The sequence below is a fragment of the Miscanthus floridulus genome, chromosome 7 (genome assembly GCF_019320115.1).
Source record: "Miscanthus floridulus cultivar M001 chromosome 7, ASM1932011v1, whole genome shotgun sequence".
Taxonomy (NCBI): Eukaryota; Viridiplantae; Streptophyta; class Magnoliopsida; order Poales; family Poaceae; genus Miscanthus; species Miscanthus floridulus.
The window spans coordinates 74,169,414-74,189,722 of record NC_089586.1 but is presented as its reverse complement, the minus strand read 5'-3'; the positions used below and the strand labels follow the sequence as shown (position 1 = coordinate 74,189,722).

Here is a 20,309-nt window from a genome sequence, read left to right as displayed (position 1 = left end):
CGATATCGACAATAGCAAGAAGAGAGACATCGGGAAGAATGGTATCGGCATAAAAATCATTGGAGGTGCCTGTTTTTCATCCATTGTTGGGAAAAAGGTATTAAATTGCCAACTGTTGAAAATTGCCCTAAGTGCAATGGTTATTATGGGGTCAATCAGTCAGAAAGGAGGTTTCAACCTGGCAATCAGGGTTTATTTATCAATGAGCCGATCAGAGGCAGAGTGTCAGTGCATGATCAGCTGGGGGGCAGACTTAGTGTACATGAAAGGCTTGGTAAATGCGCTGGATATTTTCCAAGGAATCAAGAGGAGCTTGAGGAAATGGCAAATGCAAGAGTTCCCAATGAAGAAATATTCTACAGGGACCCTAATATACACCGTGTAGAATCAACTAGGACCTGTTATCAGTCGGTTTGGAAAACCAAGTTTCCTCGATGGTGCCTGGAGGGTCTGACAAAGACACAGAAAAGAAGGATGCAATGTGAGCATCAGGAGGATTTATACCGAGAGGAAAATTCCTCCAATGAGAGGTCCGGTCATCAGCAGTGGCAGGTAAAACACAAAAATAAGGGTCCATCAGCAGATGTTAATATGGTATTCATGTTGCCGATGGAGTTTTTGGCACTATCTGATAATGAGGACGAAGTTGTTCTCTCTGATCAAGTAGCTCAGTTGACACTAGATCCAATGATGGCTGTTTTTGAGAAACCTACTGATGACGAGAGACAGCATCTTAAAGCTTTGTTTGTGAAAGGCAGAGTTGATGGGCAGCCTGTATCTAAGATACTTATCAACGGAGGGGCTGCGATTAATATTATGCCTTATGTGATGTATCAGAAACTTGGTAAGGGAGATCAAGACTTGACCAAAACTGATATGATGCTGAAGGATTTTGAAGGCAATGTGTCACCGGCTAAAGGGGCAGTATGCGTTGAATTGACCATCGACAGCAAAATCTTGCCGATGGCGTTCTTTGTTATTAATGGCAAGGGTGCATATAATCTGCTTCTAGGAAGGGATTGGATTCATGCTAATTGTTGTGTTCCTTCTACAATGCATCAATGCCTCGTATAGTGGATTGGGGATAAGATTGAGGTTGTTCCTGGTGATTCTTCTTATATCATCGCATCGGCAGAATCAGATACTTATGAGCGAACTAAATGCATATTAGGAGAAGTTTGGGAAAAAGAGTTCCTTAGAGTTGCTGATTATGAAATTCCACCGATCCAAGCAGTCGGTTCTGAAGAAGAGTTTTAATGGATAGGTTTACCGATGATGGAAAATTAGGTCAAGGGTTCACATCGATAGATGATTTAGTAGAAGTAGATATTGGTGATGGCGATAGGCCAAGACCTACTTTTATTAGTGCTAAGTTAGATTCCAAGTGTAAGCAACAAATAACTGATTTGTTAAAAGAGTATAAAGATTGTTTTGCTTGGGATTATACTGAGATGCCTAGATTAGACCAATCGATAGTTGAACATCGGTTACCTATCAAATCTAGATTTCGGCCACATCAGCAGCCAGCGCGCCGATGCAACCCTAATATACTTCCTGACATTAAGGCCGAAATAACTAAATTAATTGAGGCAAAGTTTATTCGGTAGTGTCGATATGCAGAGTGGATCTCTAATGTGGTTCCTGTTTATAAGAAAAATGGAAAACTTTGTGTTTGTATTGATTTCAGGAATCTTAACAAAGCCACACCGATGGATGGCTATCCGATGCCGATTGCTGATTTATTGATTGATGCTACAGCCGGACATCAAATTATCAGTTTCATGGATGGTAATGCAGGTTACAATCAAATATTCATGGCTAAAGAAGATATTCCCAAGACTGCTTTCAGATGTCCAGGTCATGTAGGGTTGTTTGAGTGGGTAGTCATGACGTTTGGTTTGAAAAATGCCGGCGCTACTTGTCAAAGAGCTATGAACTTTATTTTTCATGAATACATCGGTACATTAGTAGAGATCTACATTGATGACGTAGTGATTAAGTCTGGAGATATCACAAAACATCTAGCTGATTTACGAAAGATATTGGAGTGCACAAGGAAGCATGGATTGAAGATGAATCCTAATAAATGTGCATTTGGTGTATCGGCGGGTCAATTTTTGGGTTTTATGATGCATCAGCGGGGCATCGAAATCAGTAGGAAGTCTATTGATGCAATTAACAAGGTGGTTGCTCCTGCCAATAAAACTGAATTGCAATCTTTGATTGGTAAGATTAATTTCATTAGAAGATTCATATCTAATCTGTCGGGAAGGATCAAGGCTTTCAGTCCATTACTTAAATTGAAGGCCGATCGGGAATTTGTATGGGGAGCTGAGCAGCAGTTAGCCCTGGATGAAATTAAGAAATATTTGACAAATCCTCCAGTGCTAGTTCCACCTCAACATGGGAAACCTTTCAGGTTGTATTTGTCAACTGATGATACCGTTATCGGTTCAGCTCTTATTCAAGAATTGGAAGGGAAAGAACGTGTTATTTATTATTTGAGCAGAAGATTAGTGGATGCTGAGACAAGGTATTCGGCCATCGAAAAATTATGTCTATGTTTATACTTTTCTTGTGTCAAATTAAGACATTATTTGTTATTTGCCGAATGTACGGTCATATGCAAAGATGACGTAGTCAAGTATATGCTGTCGATACCGATATTAAGTGATAGAATCGGCAAGTGGATTTTAGCATTATCAGAATTTGAACTACATTACGAATCGACTAAGGCAGTTAAGGGGCAGGTTATGGCTGATTTTGTCACTCAGCATTGTAATACAGTAGACTCTCTGGAGGTTGCTCCTTGGACACTTTTCTTCGATGGGTCCACATGTGGTGAAGGAGCAGGCATCGGCATTGTGTTGATTTCACCTCAAGGAAGGAAGTATGAGTTTTCATTGCCGATTGTTGCTACGTCGACAAATAATCAGGCTGAATACAAGCCTTGATAAAAGGGTTAGAATTGCTGAAGGAGATACGTGCCGATGCTGTTGAAATCTTTGATGATTCTATGCTAGTTATAAATCAATTGGCTGGGATCTATGAATGCCGAAGTGAAGTTTTAATTTCGTATTATGAAAGATGTTTGCAATTGTTGAAAGGGTTTAGAGATTTTCGTCTTGAACATATTTCTCGACTGCATAATGAAGAGGCTAATCGACTAGCTCAGCATGCTTCAGGGTATCAGCTTATTTAGGAAGTGCTAACATCGGCGGTCGATACCGATGACTGGAGAAAGGAGATTGTCGATTATTTAAAGGATCCATATAAAAAGGTTGAAAGACGTATAAGGTTTCAAGCTACCAAGTATGTGCTCCTTGATGATGAATTATATTATAGAACTATAGATGGAGTTTTACTCAGATGTGTTAGCAGTGATGAATCAAAAAGCTTGATGGGTGAAATTCATGAAAGAGTGTGTGGAGCGCATCAATCGGCTTTCAAGATGAAGTGGATGATCAGAAGGAATGGATATTATTGGCCGACTATTCTTGAAGATTGTTTTAAGTATTTTAAAGGATGTCAGGGGTGTCAAAAGTTTGGTAATATTCAAAGAGCGCCTGCATCGGCTATGAACCCTATAATTAAACCTTGGCCGTTCCGGGGATGGGCTATCGATCTCATCGGTTTGATTTATCCGCCATCGAGCAAAGGACATAAATTTATTCTGGTTGCTACCGATTATTTCACAAAATGGGTTGAGGCAATTCCTTTAAAAAAGGTGACGTCGACTAATATGATCAATTTTGTGAAGGAGCATGTTGTTTACCGATTTGGTATTCCTCAAACTATCACTACCGATCAGGGTACTATGTTTACATCGGGAGAATTTGATGAGTTTGCTGTAGGTATGGGAATTAAAGTTTTAAATTCTTCTCCATATTATGATCAAGCTAATGGTCAGGCTGAGGCTTCTAACAAAGGGATCATCAAACTCATTAAGCGCAAAATTAAAGAAAATCCTAAGAGGTGGCATACAGTATTAAATGAAGCCTTGTGGTCATATCGGATGTCATGTCATGGTGCAACCAAAGTAACGCCTTATCAGTTAGTATATGGATACGACGCGGTATTACCTTGGGAAATTAAAATTGGCTCTAGGCGAATACGTTCTCAAAATCAGCTGACAGCCGATGATTATGATACTCTTATAAAGGATGAGTTGGAAGATGTGGCGGGTCATCGGTTAAGGGCTTTAGTTAGCATCGAAGAAAATAAGAAAAGAGTGGCCAGATGGTATGACAAGAAGGTGAAGGTAAAGGAGTTTGCCAATGGAGATCTGGTCTGGAAATTGATTTTACCGATTGGGACTAAAAGTTCAAAGTTTGGAAAGTGGTCTCCTAATTGGGAAGGTCCATATCGGATAAATTAGTCTGTTCCTGGTAACGCATATATTCTAGAAACCCTCGAAGGGGTCGTATTTCCCAGAGCATTAAATTGTTTTGAAAATTGCCTTTGCGGGGTCCGTGTCATCTACCAGTTGGGCGGTATCCTACTGTAACAAGTTCAGGAGAGCTTCCAACTTGGACTTAGTTTCTGCCGATATTGTTCCCAGTGCAAGGGAAGAACTTGTTTCCTCTCCATCATCATCAAAAACATCAATGGCAAAGGAAAATAGGCTGTTTGGGGAGTCTTGTTCCTGAGGAAAAGAAAAAGAGGTCAGTTAAGGATAAGTATGAATATTATAAATCAACTAGGTCAATTGGCTTACCTGTTTCAAGGCAATTTCCTATACTTGACTGGAGGAAGCAGCCTGGAGTATGCCGTGTGGAGGATCGGCTGAGCTTGCTGATGGGATATCCTCTGTGACCTCATCGGTGGTTGGCTCTTGGGGTATGATGACCGATGGTATGTCCTGTACAGGAGGATTAACTACTTGCTTAGTTGCATCGACTGACTCTGGGCGAATTGCAGACATTGGGGCAGATGTGGGGATCAGCATGGACTTCTGTCGTTTTGGCTGTGCCTCGGCATCTGTTAAGGCTTTGCGCTTTGCTTGGGCATCAGCAACGGTTGGCTGGGGGGCATCGGCACTTGTTGGTTGTGAAGCTTGGACATCTGGTACGCTTGCCGATGTACCCATTTGTTGCTGCAAAACAAGTGTAAGGTATGATATTTAACAGATAAAATGTGAAATCAAAGGGATACCTCTGAAGGTTTGTCAGAAGAAGTGGTGCTTGATATCGGAGGAATTGTCGATGATGATCCAGCAGCGGCTCTTACACCCTGATGATTAATGTTAATACAGTTTGTGATCGGCATGAGTAGAAGTAAACAAGGTTGTTACCTTGAATGCCTTGACCAGGGTTGTAGCAGCAGCCAATGGAGTGGCCCTAGCTGTAGCCAATTTGGACTTGGAGGTGATGGTCTTGGCACGGGTCTTCTGGTGAGTCAAAGCAGCTAAGGTGGGGCGTTGTAGCCGATCGGTGATATTGGGGAGACAGGCCGAAGATCGAAGGGTTTTCCACTTTTGCTCATAGATGGTGCTGGGTTGTTAACCTATCACGGGAAAATTAGTTACCGATATATGAAAGGAAAAAGTAGAAGGGAGTTAAAAGAAACTTACTGCGTCATCAGGGATGGCGTATTCAGGGTTGATCATGTGCCGATATGTGTGAGTAGATGTTGCAAACAATTGTTCCCTCCACTCTCGCCACCATTGCTTATATGATTCGGTGATGAAAGATACTGGTGTCCAGATGGATAGATCGACATCTGTAGTATCAGCATCGGGGGAGAGTTGCACTACCCTGCTCCAATCTGTTCCACAGGTGATTGTTTCTCTGGGTTTGATCACATCGGCAAAACAAAGTTTGATTGGCAGTTGCCCAAAAGCCAATTGACGGGATACTGCCGATGGATTGTAAAACTTATACGTGATATTGGTGTTTTTCCCGCTACCAAATGTGTTTACTGGGATTGCCCTGGGAGTAATGATGGCCATCATGAGTTCATTATCCTGATTCAGAGTGTCATCGGCAAAGTTGAAAAGAAGGGGGAATCTATTTTCTTCGTCAATATAAGGTACCCAAGCCCTATGATCATGAGAAAGACCATTGTAGAAGCTTTGGAAGAATCTGCCGATCTGGTCTTTATTGGCCTCTATTCCAGGGAGGACAATTATGGCTTCACCAAAATTGAGGGGTGAGCGTGTTGCCGATTCCTCATCCCCAAGTACATGGTCTTCAGCAATTTCTCGTGGGAATTGTTGGGCAAAGAAGTCCCATTGCAAACGTTTGTGCATATGGGTATTCAGCCACATGTTGATAAACCACCACGGGCCTCCTAAGTTGCCGATGGGTTCGCCAAGCAAAAGTTTCTGAGACACTTGATGAAGAAGATGATAAGTGGAGCTCAGAAGGTATCGGCCAAGAGGGAACCTTACACCATTGGCCAAGAGTTCAGCCATGGGGAGGAAGGCGTTGGTTGGTCCTACTGATCGACCACAGAAGATAAATTTTTCTAGCCACATATTCAAGAATGTGGCATGTTCCCTCTGGTTAACTGTCCTGGTCTTCTGGCATTCTTGAATGTATCTTGTCCAACCGCCGATGTTGCGGGTATTCACCCTATATTTAGATTTTCTGCCATAAATGGAGCCTTCATCGGCAGTTGAAATATCCAAGCCAGTGAGCATGTAGACATCGACAAGTGTGGGAGTAGCTGGGCCATGTCCAAACATGAAAGTGTTTGTTGTGTCTGACCAGAAGTAAGCAGCTGCAATTATCATTGACTCATTCTTTTGCATATCGGCAATAGATAGCCTAATGCATTGGTCTAGCTTCCGTTCTGCCCAGTGTACTTGCATCGACCTATTAACCCTCAAGTACCAATTTTTTCACCCTTTGGTGGTTTTGGGCCAAGATCAGAATGTATCTTTCCATAAATTCAGAGAGAAATTTTAGGCTCTAAAGGGGATTCTGTTAACCTCAGCATTAATCAGATCAGTTGGATCTGGGTTGCCCATTGGTCCTAGGCATTGGACATGCGGCGGATCGGTTGGAATAACTAATTTGTTGCGTAGTTCCTAAGTTTAGAGGATCCGAAGAACAAAAGAAAAGAAAAATTACCAACTGTATGAACTCGCAAAGACTAGAGGAATCGAGGTAAAAGGTAACGGAAGTGGAACAAACCGCAGGGACGTCGAAGTTGATTGCCATTATCTTGAGGTAGATGGGGGCACGAGCCGGAGACTCGAGGTTGACGCTGGAGAAGAGTTCTTGTTGGTTGAGGTCACACAGTTGTTCGTCGGAGTCGCTGCCGGAAAGAGAAAATGTCAAAGATTGGAGTCTGAGGGTAGAAGACGAGTGTTCCAGAGAAATCTATTTATAAGCCGCTTGGAGTAGGGGTATTTTGGACTTATCTCTATGCCGCGCGTATGTAGGTCGAGGTGGTTCAGATGGATATGGTAACTGTTCGCACGATGATCAGGGGATTGTACAGATGAGTTGATGGCAAGTAATCATGACTTGGAAGAGATATCGGTACAGGATATTTTAATTCTGAAAGTGGCGGTATTATTATATTAGGATCTTGCCGATGGATTATTGTTTCGGTATTTTAACCATAATCAAGGCAAGAGTGGTTGGCAATTGTGCGATATTTACTGAGGTGCGTGAATCAGGATTAGATTTGATTAGATTTGATAACAGATCAAGTTTTGGCTTGAAGGATGAGTTACGGTAATTGGGCGAAGGCAAACCTTATCTGGAGTAAATTTCGGAGCATTAATGGTTTTATACTCCGAAATTGGGGGGGCATGTGTTGACACTGTTTTTTGCACGTGTCAAAATGATCAGAGTGGGCTAATCGGCAGGAGGAAAGTTACTGTATACACTGACAGCCGATGAAAATCAACTTGTAAAGATGGTTGCCGATGAATGGTGGTGATCGATGGAGAGGTTGATTTAGACTCGGGCGTTGCCGATAAGGTTGGAAATGTTATTGTCGATGCCAATGAAGGAAGGCTTGAAGACTACTACCGATGGAACAGGAAGTATGCCGATGGAGAGGAGGTCGGTGAGATTTCCATCGTAATCAAGGCGGACAGGGAAATAGATAGGAGTTGATTTCCTTTTCTATGTTTGTTAGAGTATGATTTATGTAAGAGTCGCGTGTTTCCTTAGATATGGTCTTGGTGTCCTAGTTGTGTTTGGTTATGTCTCTTTAGATCAGGGTATAAATATAGATTGAGGGGCAATGTAATAGAGATATCAATCAATATCAAAATCAATTTTTACTACTATTTGCATCTACTTACTTTTCGGCGACTTCGTCAATTTGCATATTTTTCCTTTTTTACGAGTTCTCATTGATTCGGCGAGTTGCATAGCTTCAGTGCGACCTTCGGCGATTCTCGAGTTCCGTGTGAGTACCTCTTGGCCGTGACTTCTGGGCGTATTGCTGTTGTCAGGACCAAAGTGCTCGTATCTTCATCCTTGTCGATTAATAGGTCAAATCGATTGGCACGCTTTGGATATCGATTCAGGTATTAGCCCTTTGTGTTTGCAGATCCACTTTTGCATCAACAGCTGCCCTCTGACCTCGACCATGGCACCCCAAGAGTGAAGGCTTTTGACCGCGACCGAGCCACAGAGGCTCAGCAGGATGCAGTTGAACTGCTCGAGGAGGCCCACGAGATGACCGTCATCCGCTTCGCTCGCTACCAGCAAACTCTCTGTAGGTACCATGAAAGGAAGATCAGGGGGAGGATCCTCAAAGTCGGTGATCTCATGCTTTGGAGGACCCAATCAACGAAGGAGAAACACAAACTCTCTCCACCATGGGAAGGACCCTATACAGTGCCTGAAGTGATCTGGCCGGGCTCCTACCAACTGAAGGACGACAACGGCAATGTTCTCACCAACACTTGGAACATTGAACAACTATGTCGTTTTTCCCCTAAATTCGGTCTTACCGCTTTTATTCAACACTTGCTCCTGTAAAGCACCCCAGCCCGAACACTTTCAGCCCAGGTCGCTCAGGGGCTCCATGAGGGTACAATACTAAATACTACCTCTCTTTTTTACTGTCACATGGTAAAAACTTTTTTCCCAAATGAAAGCGCATTCCATTCCTTTGATTACCCTATGTGACTTTATTTTTACTCCCGACCGAGCGCACCCCACCATGACATACGGTTACGAGCAGCCAAGCCTCATGGGCCATGCCTAGGTTCTTAAAAGCTACAGCCTACAGAACAAACGGGCAGGTGTGAAAAAGGATAAAAATAAAGCTCTGCTAGGATAAAAAAATATGGAACGGATAGTGATTCTATCACAAAATAGAACTGATGTATTCATTGATACAAAAAAATTGTTCACATGGGGGTCCCCCACGAACTTAACGATTACATTTACTGACTACTTCTACTCCGAATACTACTATGGCCGCTCGGTGGCATCGGCTGATGCCAAACGAGAGGCCACGGCACACGCCACCGGACATAACCACCACCGCAAGGGCCCCACGCAATTCTGCTCCCTTGACTTCAGTGAGCGCAACGGGTACCTCAAGGGCCCTGCTCGGTTCTGCTCCCTCAACTTCAGTGAGCGCAACGGGCACCTCAAGGGCATCGTACCCATAGATGCTCAGTAGAAGAGCATGGAGCTCCTGACCTTCTCATGCAGTCAAGGTAGCTCCTAGGCAGGGACACTGCCCACCGAGGTATGGCCGCCATGGCTAGAAGATATTTCATCAAACTTTATGAACTGGCCAACCTGAGCAGCTACAAGGGCAAAACCTCCCACTAGCGTAGTCCCGAGCGTCTTCCTCTCCGACAAGGCTTGCTCGGAGATGACTTGCTAGAAGGAGTCCACAGGCGACTCCATCCCGACGAAAGCCTCATAGATAGTGACGAAGCCGGTGACGTGCAATACCCTCCAGTGTGCCACCTCCTTCGACAAAAGCAAACCCTTCTCAGCGAAGGCGGCCAGCACCACCTCATCTACGTTGGATGACCTCCAGCTCGACATCACGCTCTGAAATCACAAACGGGTCTATGAGTTCTCCTTTCCCTCTCCCTTCCCCTATTTAAGGAGAAGATATAGCAGTTGAAGAAGGGCGAAGGATTGGGGTGAAAAACCCTCTCCCTTCCCCCATTTAATACGGATGGGAAACGACGAGATGCACCCTGACCTATGGGATGCACCCTACCCGATGGAACGACGCCTGGTTAGACGGGATGTGGCCTAGGTATGGCCCACCACTACCGCACAACCAGGAGCGAGAAACAAAGTGCCACCACGGGCAGGCGGCCCCCCGCATTCCCAAGCGGGACTTGGAAAGGCCCAACTATGGGATCTCCACCCAAGAGAGACCATCGGGCTTTCTAAGTCAATCGAATGGCTCAGGAAAACACCGAGAGATAGGTAAGGAGCAAAGGGACGCCCCATGTGGGCCATGCCGACTCCATCACGAATGACGAGCATGGATTTCGGTCAGACATTTCTGATTGGAGCTCTTCAAACCCCATCATTCAAGTCATCAAGGTAACATTACCAACACCCACTATTTCTTTATATAATCATTCATACATCCATACACGCATTCATTCATTCCATACACCCGCGTCCCCTAGACGATTCTACCCAAATCACCCGGGGGCTCGAGGGCTAAGGCATCGCATATGCGGTTAAATGCATCACAACGCTTCGTGTTGCGTCATGAAGTGGCAGTTGCCTCATTCAACATGAGCAATGACCAACCGAGGTTCGAAGGCTAGCCACAAAGGGCTTGAGGCCACCTCATGTCAAACAGAGCCATTGGAGAAAACATAGATGAGCCCCGAGTGGCCCTCGCCTAGTCTACCCAAAAGCAGACAGGATCATCTCAACCTTCTCATTTGATCCTAAACCTCTATCAAACCCATAGAATCTCTATCGAGGGGAGGCCAGTAGGCCACCCAGGTCGGTCACTGAAACGACCTAGGCATCTGCCGGGTTGTAGGTTAAGGAGCAGTGGAATGCCATAAGAGGGCTATGCCAACCTCGTCACGAACGACGGACCCGGATTTCACTCGATCATACCCGTTAGCGAGCTCACCGAGCGCGTCACTCAAGCCTGAGCCATTGAGTCAAGCGACGTTAGCTCAGCCCTCCGGTTGTGAGAAACCAGGGATGGGGTAACGCACAAAACTCAAACCGACCCCTATCAAAGCCCAAACAGGGCTTAGGGGCTCAAGACACTTAAACTGCCTCAGCTACGCCCGACGCCAGGATCCGCGACTCCGTTTTGCCTGATCCCTAAAACTGCCTCGGCTGTGCCCGACTCTAGGATCCGTGAGCTCCGTCTCGCCCGATCCCTAAAAAACTGCCTCATCTACGCCCGACGTGTGCACCCAATGCTAGGATCCGTGAGCTCCATCTCGTCTGATCCCTACAAAACTACCTCGGCTGCTCCCAATGCATGCGCCAGACTCCAGGATCCGTGAGCTACGTCTCGCTCGATCCCTAAACTGCCTCGGCTACACCCGACGTGTGCGCCCGATGCCAGGATCCACGACTCTGTCTCGCCCGATCCCAAAAATTGACTCAGCTACGCCCGATGTGTGCGCCTGACGCCAGGATCCACGAGCTCTATCTCGCCTGATCCCTAAAAAATTGCCTCGGCTACGCTTGACGTGTGCGCCCGATGCCAGGATCCACGAGCTCCGTCTTGCTTGATCCCTACAAAACTACCTCGGCTGCGCCCGACGTAAGGATCCACGAGCTCTGTCTCGTCCGATCCCTAAACTGCCTCGGCTACACTCGACGTGTGCACTCGACGCTAGGATCCACGAGCTCTGTCTCGCCCGGTCCCTAAGCTGCCTCGTCTTCGCTCGACGCGTGCGCCTGATGCTAGGATCCACGAGCTCTATCTCGCCCGATCCCTAAAACTGCCTCGGCTGCACCCAAAGCATGCGCCCGACGCTAGGATCTGTGAGCTCCGTCTCGCCTGATCCCTGAAAAAACTACCTCGATCCCTAAACTACCTGCTGACAAAATCCCCAGGCGATTCTCCCCAAATCGCCCGGGGGCTCAGGGGCTGCACCCGCGGGTGTGCTCGCGCGCACCTGCTGACGAAACAAAAACTTCCCCTGCTGGCAACGCGAAAAAACCCTCTAGATGATTCTGCCCGAATCGCTCGGGGCTCGGGGGCTACAACCGCAGGTGCGCTCGCGCGCACCCACTGACGAAACAAAAACTTCCCCCGCTCGCAACGCGAAAAAAAATCCTAGACGATTCTACCCGAATTACCAGGGGGCTCGGGGGTTACACCCACGGGTGCGCTCGCGCGCACCCGCCGTCGAGACAAAAATCCCCCAGATGACTCTACCCGAATTTCCCGGGGGCTCAGGGGATCCTGTCGGGTTCATAAACCTAGGGTCCCTCATGGACTAGCTTCCCAACAAAGGCTCGGCCCAGCAGACGATGTTGCAAACGACGCGCAACTCATGGGCCGGCCCAAAAACCTAAACGACAGGACAGAAGGGCGATCCAATCTCCGACCGGAAGACCTGGCTGAGAAGGAACGACGCTCGCTTTCGACTCTGGCTTGCCTCTCCGACTGGAAGGCCTCGCTTTCGACTCCGGACCACTTCGTAAAAAGAAAAAAGAAGATGCCAATACTGAAACGAGGGGGGGAGGGGGGGGGGGGGGAAGAAACCACCTCACAATTCAAGACTGTTGTCCTCGGTTGATGGGCTACACTGGCCACCGCCAGTTCCTGGGCTGCATGGGCTGCGTGCCTAGTGGGCCGAAGGTAACTCAAAAGTCAAAGCGCTTCAAAGGAGACTCCGAAAAAAATTCAGTCAGAGGACAACGCTAGTTTTTGGACAGTTCTGTCGAACGGAACGTGGAGTTAGTTCAGCGTAACTGTCCTGTCGGCATGCCTGCGCGCGTCAGGAGAATTGGAAGGTAATCGCTGCATCAACCGCATACATACAAATCGAAAATCACCGAAACACAGACAGCCTGCAGTACGGCCAAGGATGGCAACGGGATGTACCCGGGTATCGCCGAAACGTTTTCTTCTCTATCATATTCCCGTCCCCGTTAACTATTTCGGGTATAGATTCTTACCCATTTCCGTACCTATCGGGTATCGGTCGGGTAACAGATACCCGACGGGTACTGCATACCCGATAAACAAGGACACTTGGGGTCGCAGCTTTGCAATCAGAGATGTTTCTTCTTCACCCGGGTATAAGTGTCGGAGTCTCGGAGATGCCGAGGAGAAGGGGCGAGGTTGCGAGGAGGACGAGCAAAGGTGACAGAGAGACCGAACTGAGGAAGCTAAGGGGCACGAGCGCTCGTGAGGCAGACGTGCTTGTGCTGCTGGCGGAGATGGTGAGGAAAAATTAAACTAGGATTCCTAGAACACACAAACTATATATATGATTGTTCATATTTGGGTCAAAATACCTATGTTGAGCTTCTTTGGGTCTAATACTCGCATGACAGCTCAAAAAGTCGGGTTCCCCAACGGGTAACGGGGACGGGTAAACAGGGAACGTTCACGTACCCGCTATACCTGTTGGGAATGGATTCTTGCCAATTTAAATGCCCGTAGGTAAAAATATGATTCTATCCCCATCTCCTAATGGATCAAGTATCCGTCAGGTATCGGGTTCCGTTGCCATCTTTAAGTACGGGTAGTTGTTTATGGAGGTAGGCACATGCATGCGGTTGCGAGACCGGCCCAGACCCAGCCGGTGGATCGTAAACGCCAGGAAGCTACAGGGGCAGTTGCACGTAGCTGCTGCCTGCCTGCTAGGAGGATGGAATTTGTATAAGGCTCCGTTAGTTTGAGCCGATTCAACGTCAGGAACGATTTCAGCCTTGAAAAGCTAATATAAATAAAAGTACTAATCCGACCAGAAATTCTTCCTGGAGGTCATTCCCCAGGAAGCGAACAGAGCCTAAAGGAGTAGCGAGTAGGGGAACTGATTAACTAGGGGAGTCGCGAGTCTCAATCTATCATCTGGTTTCGTCCTACCGTTTCAGCTAAATAATACTATTTTTCTCTTCTCACAGTGTCGGCCGTTTTTCCAGCGCAGGGCCAATATTGCAGTCCACCTCGGCCCACGGGAACATGGGATGGGACGGCATGGCCCGGCGGCCCGGGCATGGCACGTTGCCACGCAGCCACGCAGGAGGAAGGTGAACCAAAGCGAAAGTAAAAAAAAAAAAGCCTGTTCCGATCCGTACGTGTATCTGTATGCGGGAGTACTGTACATGCGCGAGACCTTACGTACGTACGTAACCTGTTGCTCTGTACAAGTGGTACCCAGCCCGCTCTATTCTCTAGCCGTGTGTTTTGTTTGCGGGTTTAACAGGGATATCCTGGATCCAACCCAGATGATCTGCTATTTGGATTGAAGATTAAGTGGAATGGGTTAAACCCATATGGCCATATTTCCTCAATATCTGGGTTAAGTTGGTTCCTCCAAAATGAGGGGAGGTGGCGTCCGTGCCGGCCCTGTCTCGGTCCGCGGCCATAGCGCTCCTCCGGATCTAGGCGAGCAGCGACACGAGAGGACCTCCTCCGACGTGGCTAGGGCGGTGCTCGGGGAGGTGGCAGCCATGGCGGGCGAGCTCGAGCTTGGGCAAGCAGCGCCCATGGCAGGTGACCGCGAGGTCGGGAAGGTGGCGGCCATGGCGGGCGAGCTCGAGCTCGGGGAGGTGGCGGCCACGGCGGGAGAGCATGGGCTCGAGCGAGCTAGCGATGGCGCGAGGCCGGCCTGCGCTGGGCGAGCTGTGTGGCGGCGTGGGGATGGGCAGCGCCGGTGTTCTGTTGTGCGGTGGTGCTCTGTTTGAAGAGAGGGGGAAGAAGATGGAAGGTTGGCTGACAGCTAAGTCCCACGTCTAACCGCAGCACACGGTGTTTACAATGACATCCATTCCAACCTATCTAATCCCTCGTATCAAACAACAAATTGAAATCGCTCCATCACTCTATCCAAACGGGAGATGAGTTCGACCCAACAAAAAAAACTAGGTCACCCAACCCAACCCAACCCAGTTGGTCCCAAACAAACACATGGTAACTAACGTAGTCATGACATGGATTTAGGCCTGAAACCCAAAATTCGTATAATGTGGATTGTCTTTGATTTATTTGCGTACAAGATGCCTCGTTTGTACCTAATGGCGTTTGGGAGCCCGTCGATGTGGTGCCCCCGCGAGTACATGTACAGCATGCGAAGCGTAGCCTACTACGTACGAAATACAAGGGTGATGGAGCGGCCCTGCGCCTGAAAAGGAGATAGCCTCCCCACGTGGCCTCATGCTCGGGCAACGCACCAAAGCTGCTGCCACCTCCCCAGTACCGGGCCTGGCCTCGTATTCCCGGCCCGCATTAAACAAAGGCCCCGCCCGCGAAAACCCAAATGGCATGGGATTGGGATGGCCGAACCGAATGGAGCCCCCGCACCCGGCCTCTCCCTCCTCACCGGCCCTCCCGCTCTACCCGCGCGGCACATACACGGACAAACACAAGGGGTGCCACAGAGCAGAAGACCCATCACTCCCACGCCACGACCAGCCGACCACCTTCTCTCATCAGTCTCTCTCTCCTCTGCCCTGCAGGCTGCAGCTGCAGCGCTCGTCTGGTACAGCTGCTCTCCCTCCCTCCGCCACCCGCCCTCCCTCTCGAGTCGGGATCAGGGGCGCGGCCCAGTGGCGGAGGCAAATCGGTCGCGTCCAGCACCGCCAGAAAAATCCACCGGCTAATGCCGGGTACCTAGCTTCTCTGTGCTGCGCATGGCCGCGGTGTAGCTGGAAGCTAAGGCTAGATCCTCGTCCTCCTTCCCGGTTCGCGCGGCGCCCGTGTGTCCGACGGCCAAGAAACAGGCAAGAGAGAGCGTGTCCCCGGCCGGAGAGGAGGGAACCATGGGGGAGAAGCAGGCGAAGGACGCGGCGGCCGTGGCCGCGGGCGCGGGGGACCAGGACGACGGCACGGCGCCAGCGCCGCCGCTGGACGGCATCCAGTACTGCAGCGAGCACCCCTACCGGCCCGCGACCGCCGCCGCGGCGGCGGCGGTCGTCGGCGGGGGGATATGCGCCTTCTGCCTGCAGGAGAAGCTCGGCCGCCTGGTTTCCTCCTCCAAGTCCAGTCCTTTCTTCCCGCTCGTCGGCCACCCGCCGCCGTCGGGGTCCCCGTCGTCGCCCCCGTCGTTCCGCCGCGCCACCGAGCCCCTGGCGCCGCCGCTCCACCCGTCCGGCGGCGCCTCGCGCAAGTTCATGTCGTTCCACCGGAAGAAGACGCCCTCGTCGTCGTCGTCGTCCTCCGCCGCCGCCTCCGTGGGGGGAGGCGGGCTGAAGCGGAGCAAGTCGGTGGCGCCGAGGCCCGAGCTGGAGCAGTTCCCCTACTCGTTGGCGTCGTCGTCGTCGCTGGCGGCCGAGAGCCCGCGCAAGAAGAGCTTCTGGTCCTTCCTCTCCCTCACCTCCTCCGCCTACGCGCACCAGGCCGCCGCCTCCACGCCGTACGCCACCAATGCGGGTGCCGCCGCCGCCGCGCGGAGGAAGTCGGTGTCCGTGGCGTCGGCGGCGTGGGCGTCCAGGGCCGGCGCCGGCGCGCAGGACCAGCAGCCGCGAGGCGGGACCGGGACCGGGACGGCGTCCACGCTGGGGCGCACGCTGGAGGCCATCGGCGAGCCCGAGAGCCCCAGCCAGAGCCAGGTGTCGTCGTCTTCCTCCTTCGGGCGCAAGGTGGCCCGGTCGCGCTCCGTGGGCTGCGGCAGCCGCAGCTTCTCCGGGGACTTCCTGGAGCGCCTCTCCAACGGCTTCGGCGACTGCACGCTCCGGCGCGTCGAGTCCCACCGCGAGCCCAAGCCCCACAAGATGCGCGGCGGCGAAGGCCTGCGCCACCTCGGCGGCGCTGGCGCAAACGACGACGATGACGAGGAGGACGACGTGTACGAGCACCAGCACCGGATCAAGTGCGCGGGCTTCTTCGGCGGCCTGGGTCCCGCGTCGTCCTCCTACTGGCTCTCCGCAGCGGAGGGCGCGAGCGTCAGCAGCGGCAGCAAGAGGTCGTCCGGGCGGAGCCACCGGAGCTGGGCGTGGGCGCTGGCGAGCCCCATGAGGGCGCTGCGGCCGACGACGACCTCCACCTCCACCAAGACCATCACCGTGGTGCCGGCCAGCCACGTGACCGTCCACGGCAACTCCTCGGCGTCGGCATTGTCCATACCATCCCCGGCGCCACCACCGTCGTCGTCGTCAGAGGCAAAAGCAGCGGCAGCTCCAGTGGCGGTGAGTTGAAATTCGGAGCTGGAACATGGCCGATTAATCACCCCATCTCGTTGAATTGCCTCGTATAGATCTCGTCCTCTCACCCCCCTGCCGTTCCTAGTGTGTGCGTGTGTGATTTCAACAACAAGAACTGCTCATAAGTTGAAAATCGTGCTGTGGAAATTGGGTTTGATCGTGCATTCGTGCTGATGGCCCTGACGTCTTGTCTGTTCATGTGGGCACTTTGAGGCCTTTAGTGGGAGGAATTTGATTTGGGGCTACTGTAGCACGTTCGTTTTTATTTGGTAAATAGTGTTCAAACATGGATAAATTAGGCTTAAAACGTTGTCTCGCAATTTTCTTTCAAACTGTGCAATTAGTTTTTCTTTTCGTCTACATTTAATGCTTCATACACGAGCCATAAACATTCGATGTGACAGGTACTGTAGTAACTTTGGAAGTTGGGGTCTAACTAAATGAGGCCTGACTACTACAATGTTAGTACACCTGAATTTGTTGATGTGTTCGTCAAATCAAATCACCGCCCCCTTCTTTGATCGTTTTCTTCATTAATTAAGCTCATGCAGCCGAACTTCGTTCCGTTGTTGTGCAGTCCGATCTTAAAATGTTCACCGTGTGAGTTGTGGCGATGAGGATGGCATCTCTAGGAGGAGCAACGATCCATCATGGCCATCCCATCCATGTGAAGGTAGAAGGTGTCCATAACTCCGAACGGAAACACACATGCAGTAACGCTGCCATAACGACGACGCATTTTGGGTGGTTGGGGGATGCGTAGAAGAGCCAGAGTGTCAGTTGAACTGGTCAGGGACTCGGGGCAAGCCAGCCAGGCACAGGCAGGCAACCACACCCCTCCTCCTACTCCTACCTGGCTACCTGTAAGTACAAAGCACAGTTTGACTTGACCATTGCATTTAGCACTAGCGATAAACACGTCTGCGGCGCACAGCTCGTGCCCACTGACCACCGCTTCCCAGCCGAGATGCGCCACGCCAAACCCCACGGACCTCCAGGCGGAGCACGGCCATGGCATCAACACCGCCGTCCTGGTCCAGGGAAAGAAAAGGTCCTTGTGGGTGGTCACCGATAACAAAAAGGCACTCGCGAACTCCCGAAGCCATGGAAAGGTGAGGACCCCTCGTGCTCGTTGCGACGCGACGCAAGGAGCGAGGCCCGGCTCGGCGCCTGCGGTGTGATGGTTACTGAGGCCGGGCGGGTCCAATTCCAAATCCAATCAGGCAGGGAAGGACCAAGCGGCTCCCGGCGAGCGGCTTCTTCTCCACCTTGTCCCGTTCTCCATAGTGCGCACTCATTTCCCGGATCTTGTCTCGGCGTTCCACTCCTCTGTGTTGTTGTTGTTGTTGCACAGTACGTGGTACGTACGCTGCATGCTCCTGGGATCGCGACGCGTCACGTACTCGCCAACCAACGCCGCTGGCTCACCTGACGGTATGATAGAGATGGAGGCACATTGAAGGATCAGCGTACGAGCAATACCAGTGGTCTGGTACTTGCGGTGGTGGCGCCGGCCATTGGTCCATGGACCAGCGCGGCGCCGATCAGATCAATCAAGGACCTCTGGTTTTGGCGGTGGCAGTGGCAGTGGCAGTGGCAGACGAAACGGTGGCCGAGCCGTCCTTGTGCCCGGTACAGGCACAGCCCTACCGCCGAGGCCGAGGCTCCCAGAGGCCCAGACGGCCAGACCCCATGCACAGGCTGGCCAGGCCTGCTCCGCCTCCGCCACCTCCCACCAGTAAGCCTGGGCAAAATACCTGATACCTATTACCCGTACCTAAATTATCTGAACCTGAACCCGAATTACCCAAACCCGAGGTACCCGATCCCAAATTTGGATAGCGATTTTGATTACCCAAAATTAGTTTGGGTAATTCGGGTAATATCCCCCGGTACCCAAACTACCCGAACTACCCAAAGATTTGTTTTTGTCTTTGTATTTATCATGTGTTGTTAGCTGAACCATTTAACTTATCACTTTATTAGAATATAATTCTCTCTATTTGAATGAGTGACTGTAATATATTATTCTCTACAAATTGCTATTGAAATTCTATACAAATTGCTGCTGAAATTATGTATAGATCGCTACTGAAATTTAGTGTAGTTTGTTGTTTTCTGTAAATTTGGGTATATCAGGTAATACCCGAACCCGAACCCGAATTATCAGGTACCCAAATTTGCAGGTAGTGTTTTTTCGGGGGTAATATCGGGTAGTAATTTTCATTACCCAAATTTTAAATTACCCGAATTATCCGACCCGAAAAAATCGGGTAACCCGAACGCCCAGGCTTACCCACCAGAAGCCCTGACGGCTGACGGGGCGTGGAAGCACTTCCCCTTTGTGAAATGGTAGTAACAAGCACTTGGGCCTGGGCGCAAATGCGACGCACGCAGCTGGCGTACGTACGGCTCCATTGGGCTGTCTCAAATGCATGGTAACACACACTTAACACTTCCTGATCGATGCAACGAGCCCCTAGAAGGCGTGCGTAGCGGGGCCGACTGCCGACGTGGCGGCAGATAGGATCCGAGAAGAATCATGGGCACAACGACGCGACACAGACAGGCCAGTTATGGTTCGCGGGGGCGCCATGAGTACTCCTCTTGCGCAAGAGAGATCACATCTACAGTACCAGTAGGTGGTTGGGCTTGGAACTCGGCACATGACATGCTCGAGTGCCGGGAAGGCCCGATCGAAGCTGCAGCTACAGCTCGGAGCTGGTTGCAATTGCAACAGGCATCGCCGAACCGATACGGTACTAATAATAGCCGAGGATGTGGACCCAGGGCATTCGGTAATACCGAATCGATCAGTTCGGTATTTCAGTAATTCGGTTCCATGAAAAATAACTACCGATAGGTTCTTTCTAAAAATCGGTACCGACAAAATTCGGTTTCGATATTTTTGGTTTAGTTTTGATATTTATCGAACCGTACCGAACTAATCACAGAGACATATTATAACACCCCTGGTGTTACGAGCCTGCTTAGAGGAATTAGCCAAATAAGTTTTTGGATTTTAAAAATTTATAACGCACGTGAAATGAT

The 20,309-nt window shown here is 49.9% G+C and overlaps 1 protein-coding gene across 2 annotated transcripts; it reads left to right on the top strand.

Moving 5' to 3' along the window:
* Nucleotides 1-15,482: 15,482 nt before the first annotated feature.
* Nucleotides 15,483-18,273, top strand: LOC136463451 (uncharacterized). 2 transcript variants are annotated; one of them, XM_066462450.1, is made up of 3 exons: nucleotides 15,483-17,243; nucleotides 17,663-17,719; nucleotides 17,836-18,273. In XM_066462450.1, exons 1-2 carry the CDS (start codon nucleotides 15,879-15,881, stop codon nucleotides 17,669-17,671), a joined length of 1,374 nt encoding a protein of 457 aa, XP_066318547.1. In that variant the 5' UTR covers nucleotides 15,483-15,878; the 3' UTR covers nucleotides 17,672-17,719; nucleotides 17,836-18,273. The 2 variants fall into 2 exon arrangements, with proteins under 2 accessions (XP_066318547.1, XP_066318546.1); XM_066462449.1 differs by lacking the exon at nucleotides 17,663-17,719 and having other exon boundaries at nucleotides 17,836-18,272.
* The last annotated feature ends 2,036 nt before the right edge of the window (nucleotides 18,274-20,309 follow it).

What these genes read in the sequence shown, in the direction of transcription:
- LOC136463451 (XM_066462449.1), top strand. Translation starts at nt 15,879, where the DNA reads ATGGGGGAGAAGCAGGCGAAGGACGCGGCGGCCGTGGCCGCGGGCGCG. An exon ending in CAGCGGCAGCTCCAGTGGCG is followed by an intron (nt 17,244 to 17,835) that starts GTGAGTTGAAAT and finishes GTTGTTGTGCAG; the next exon opens with TCCGATCTTAAAATGTTCAC.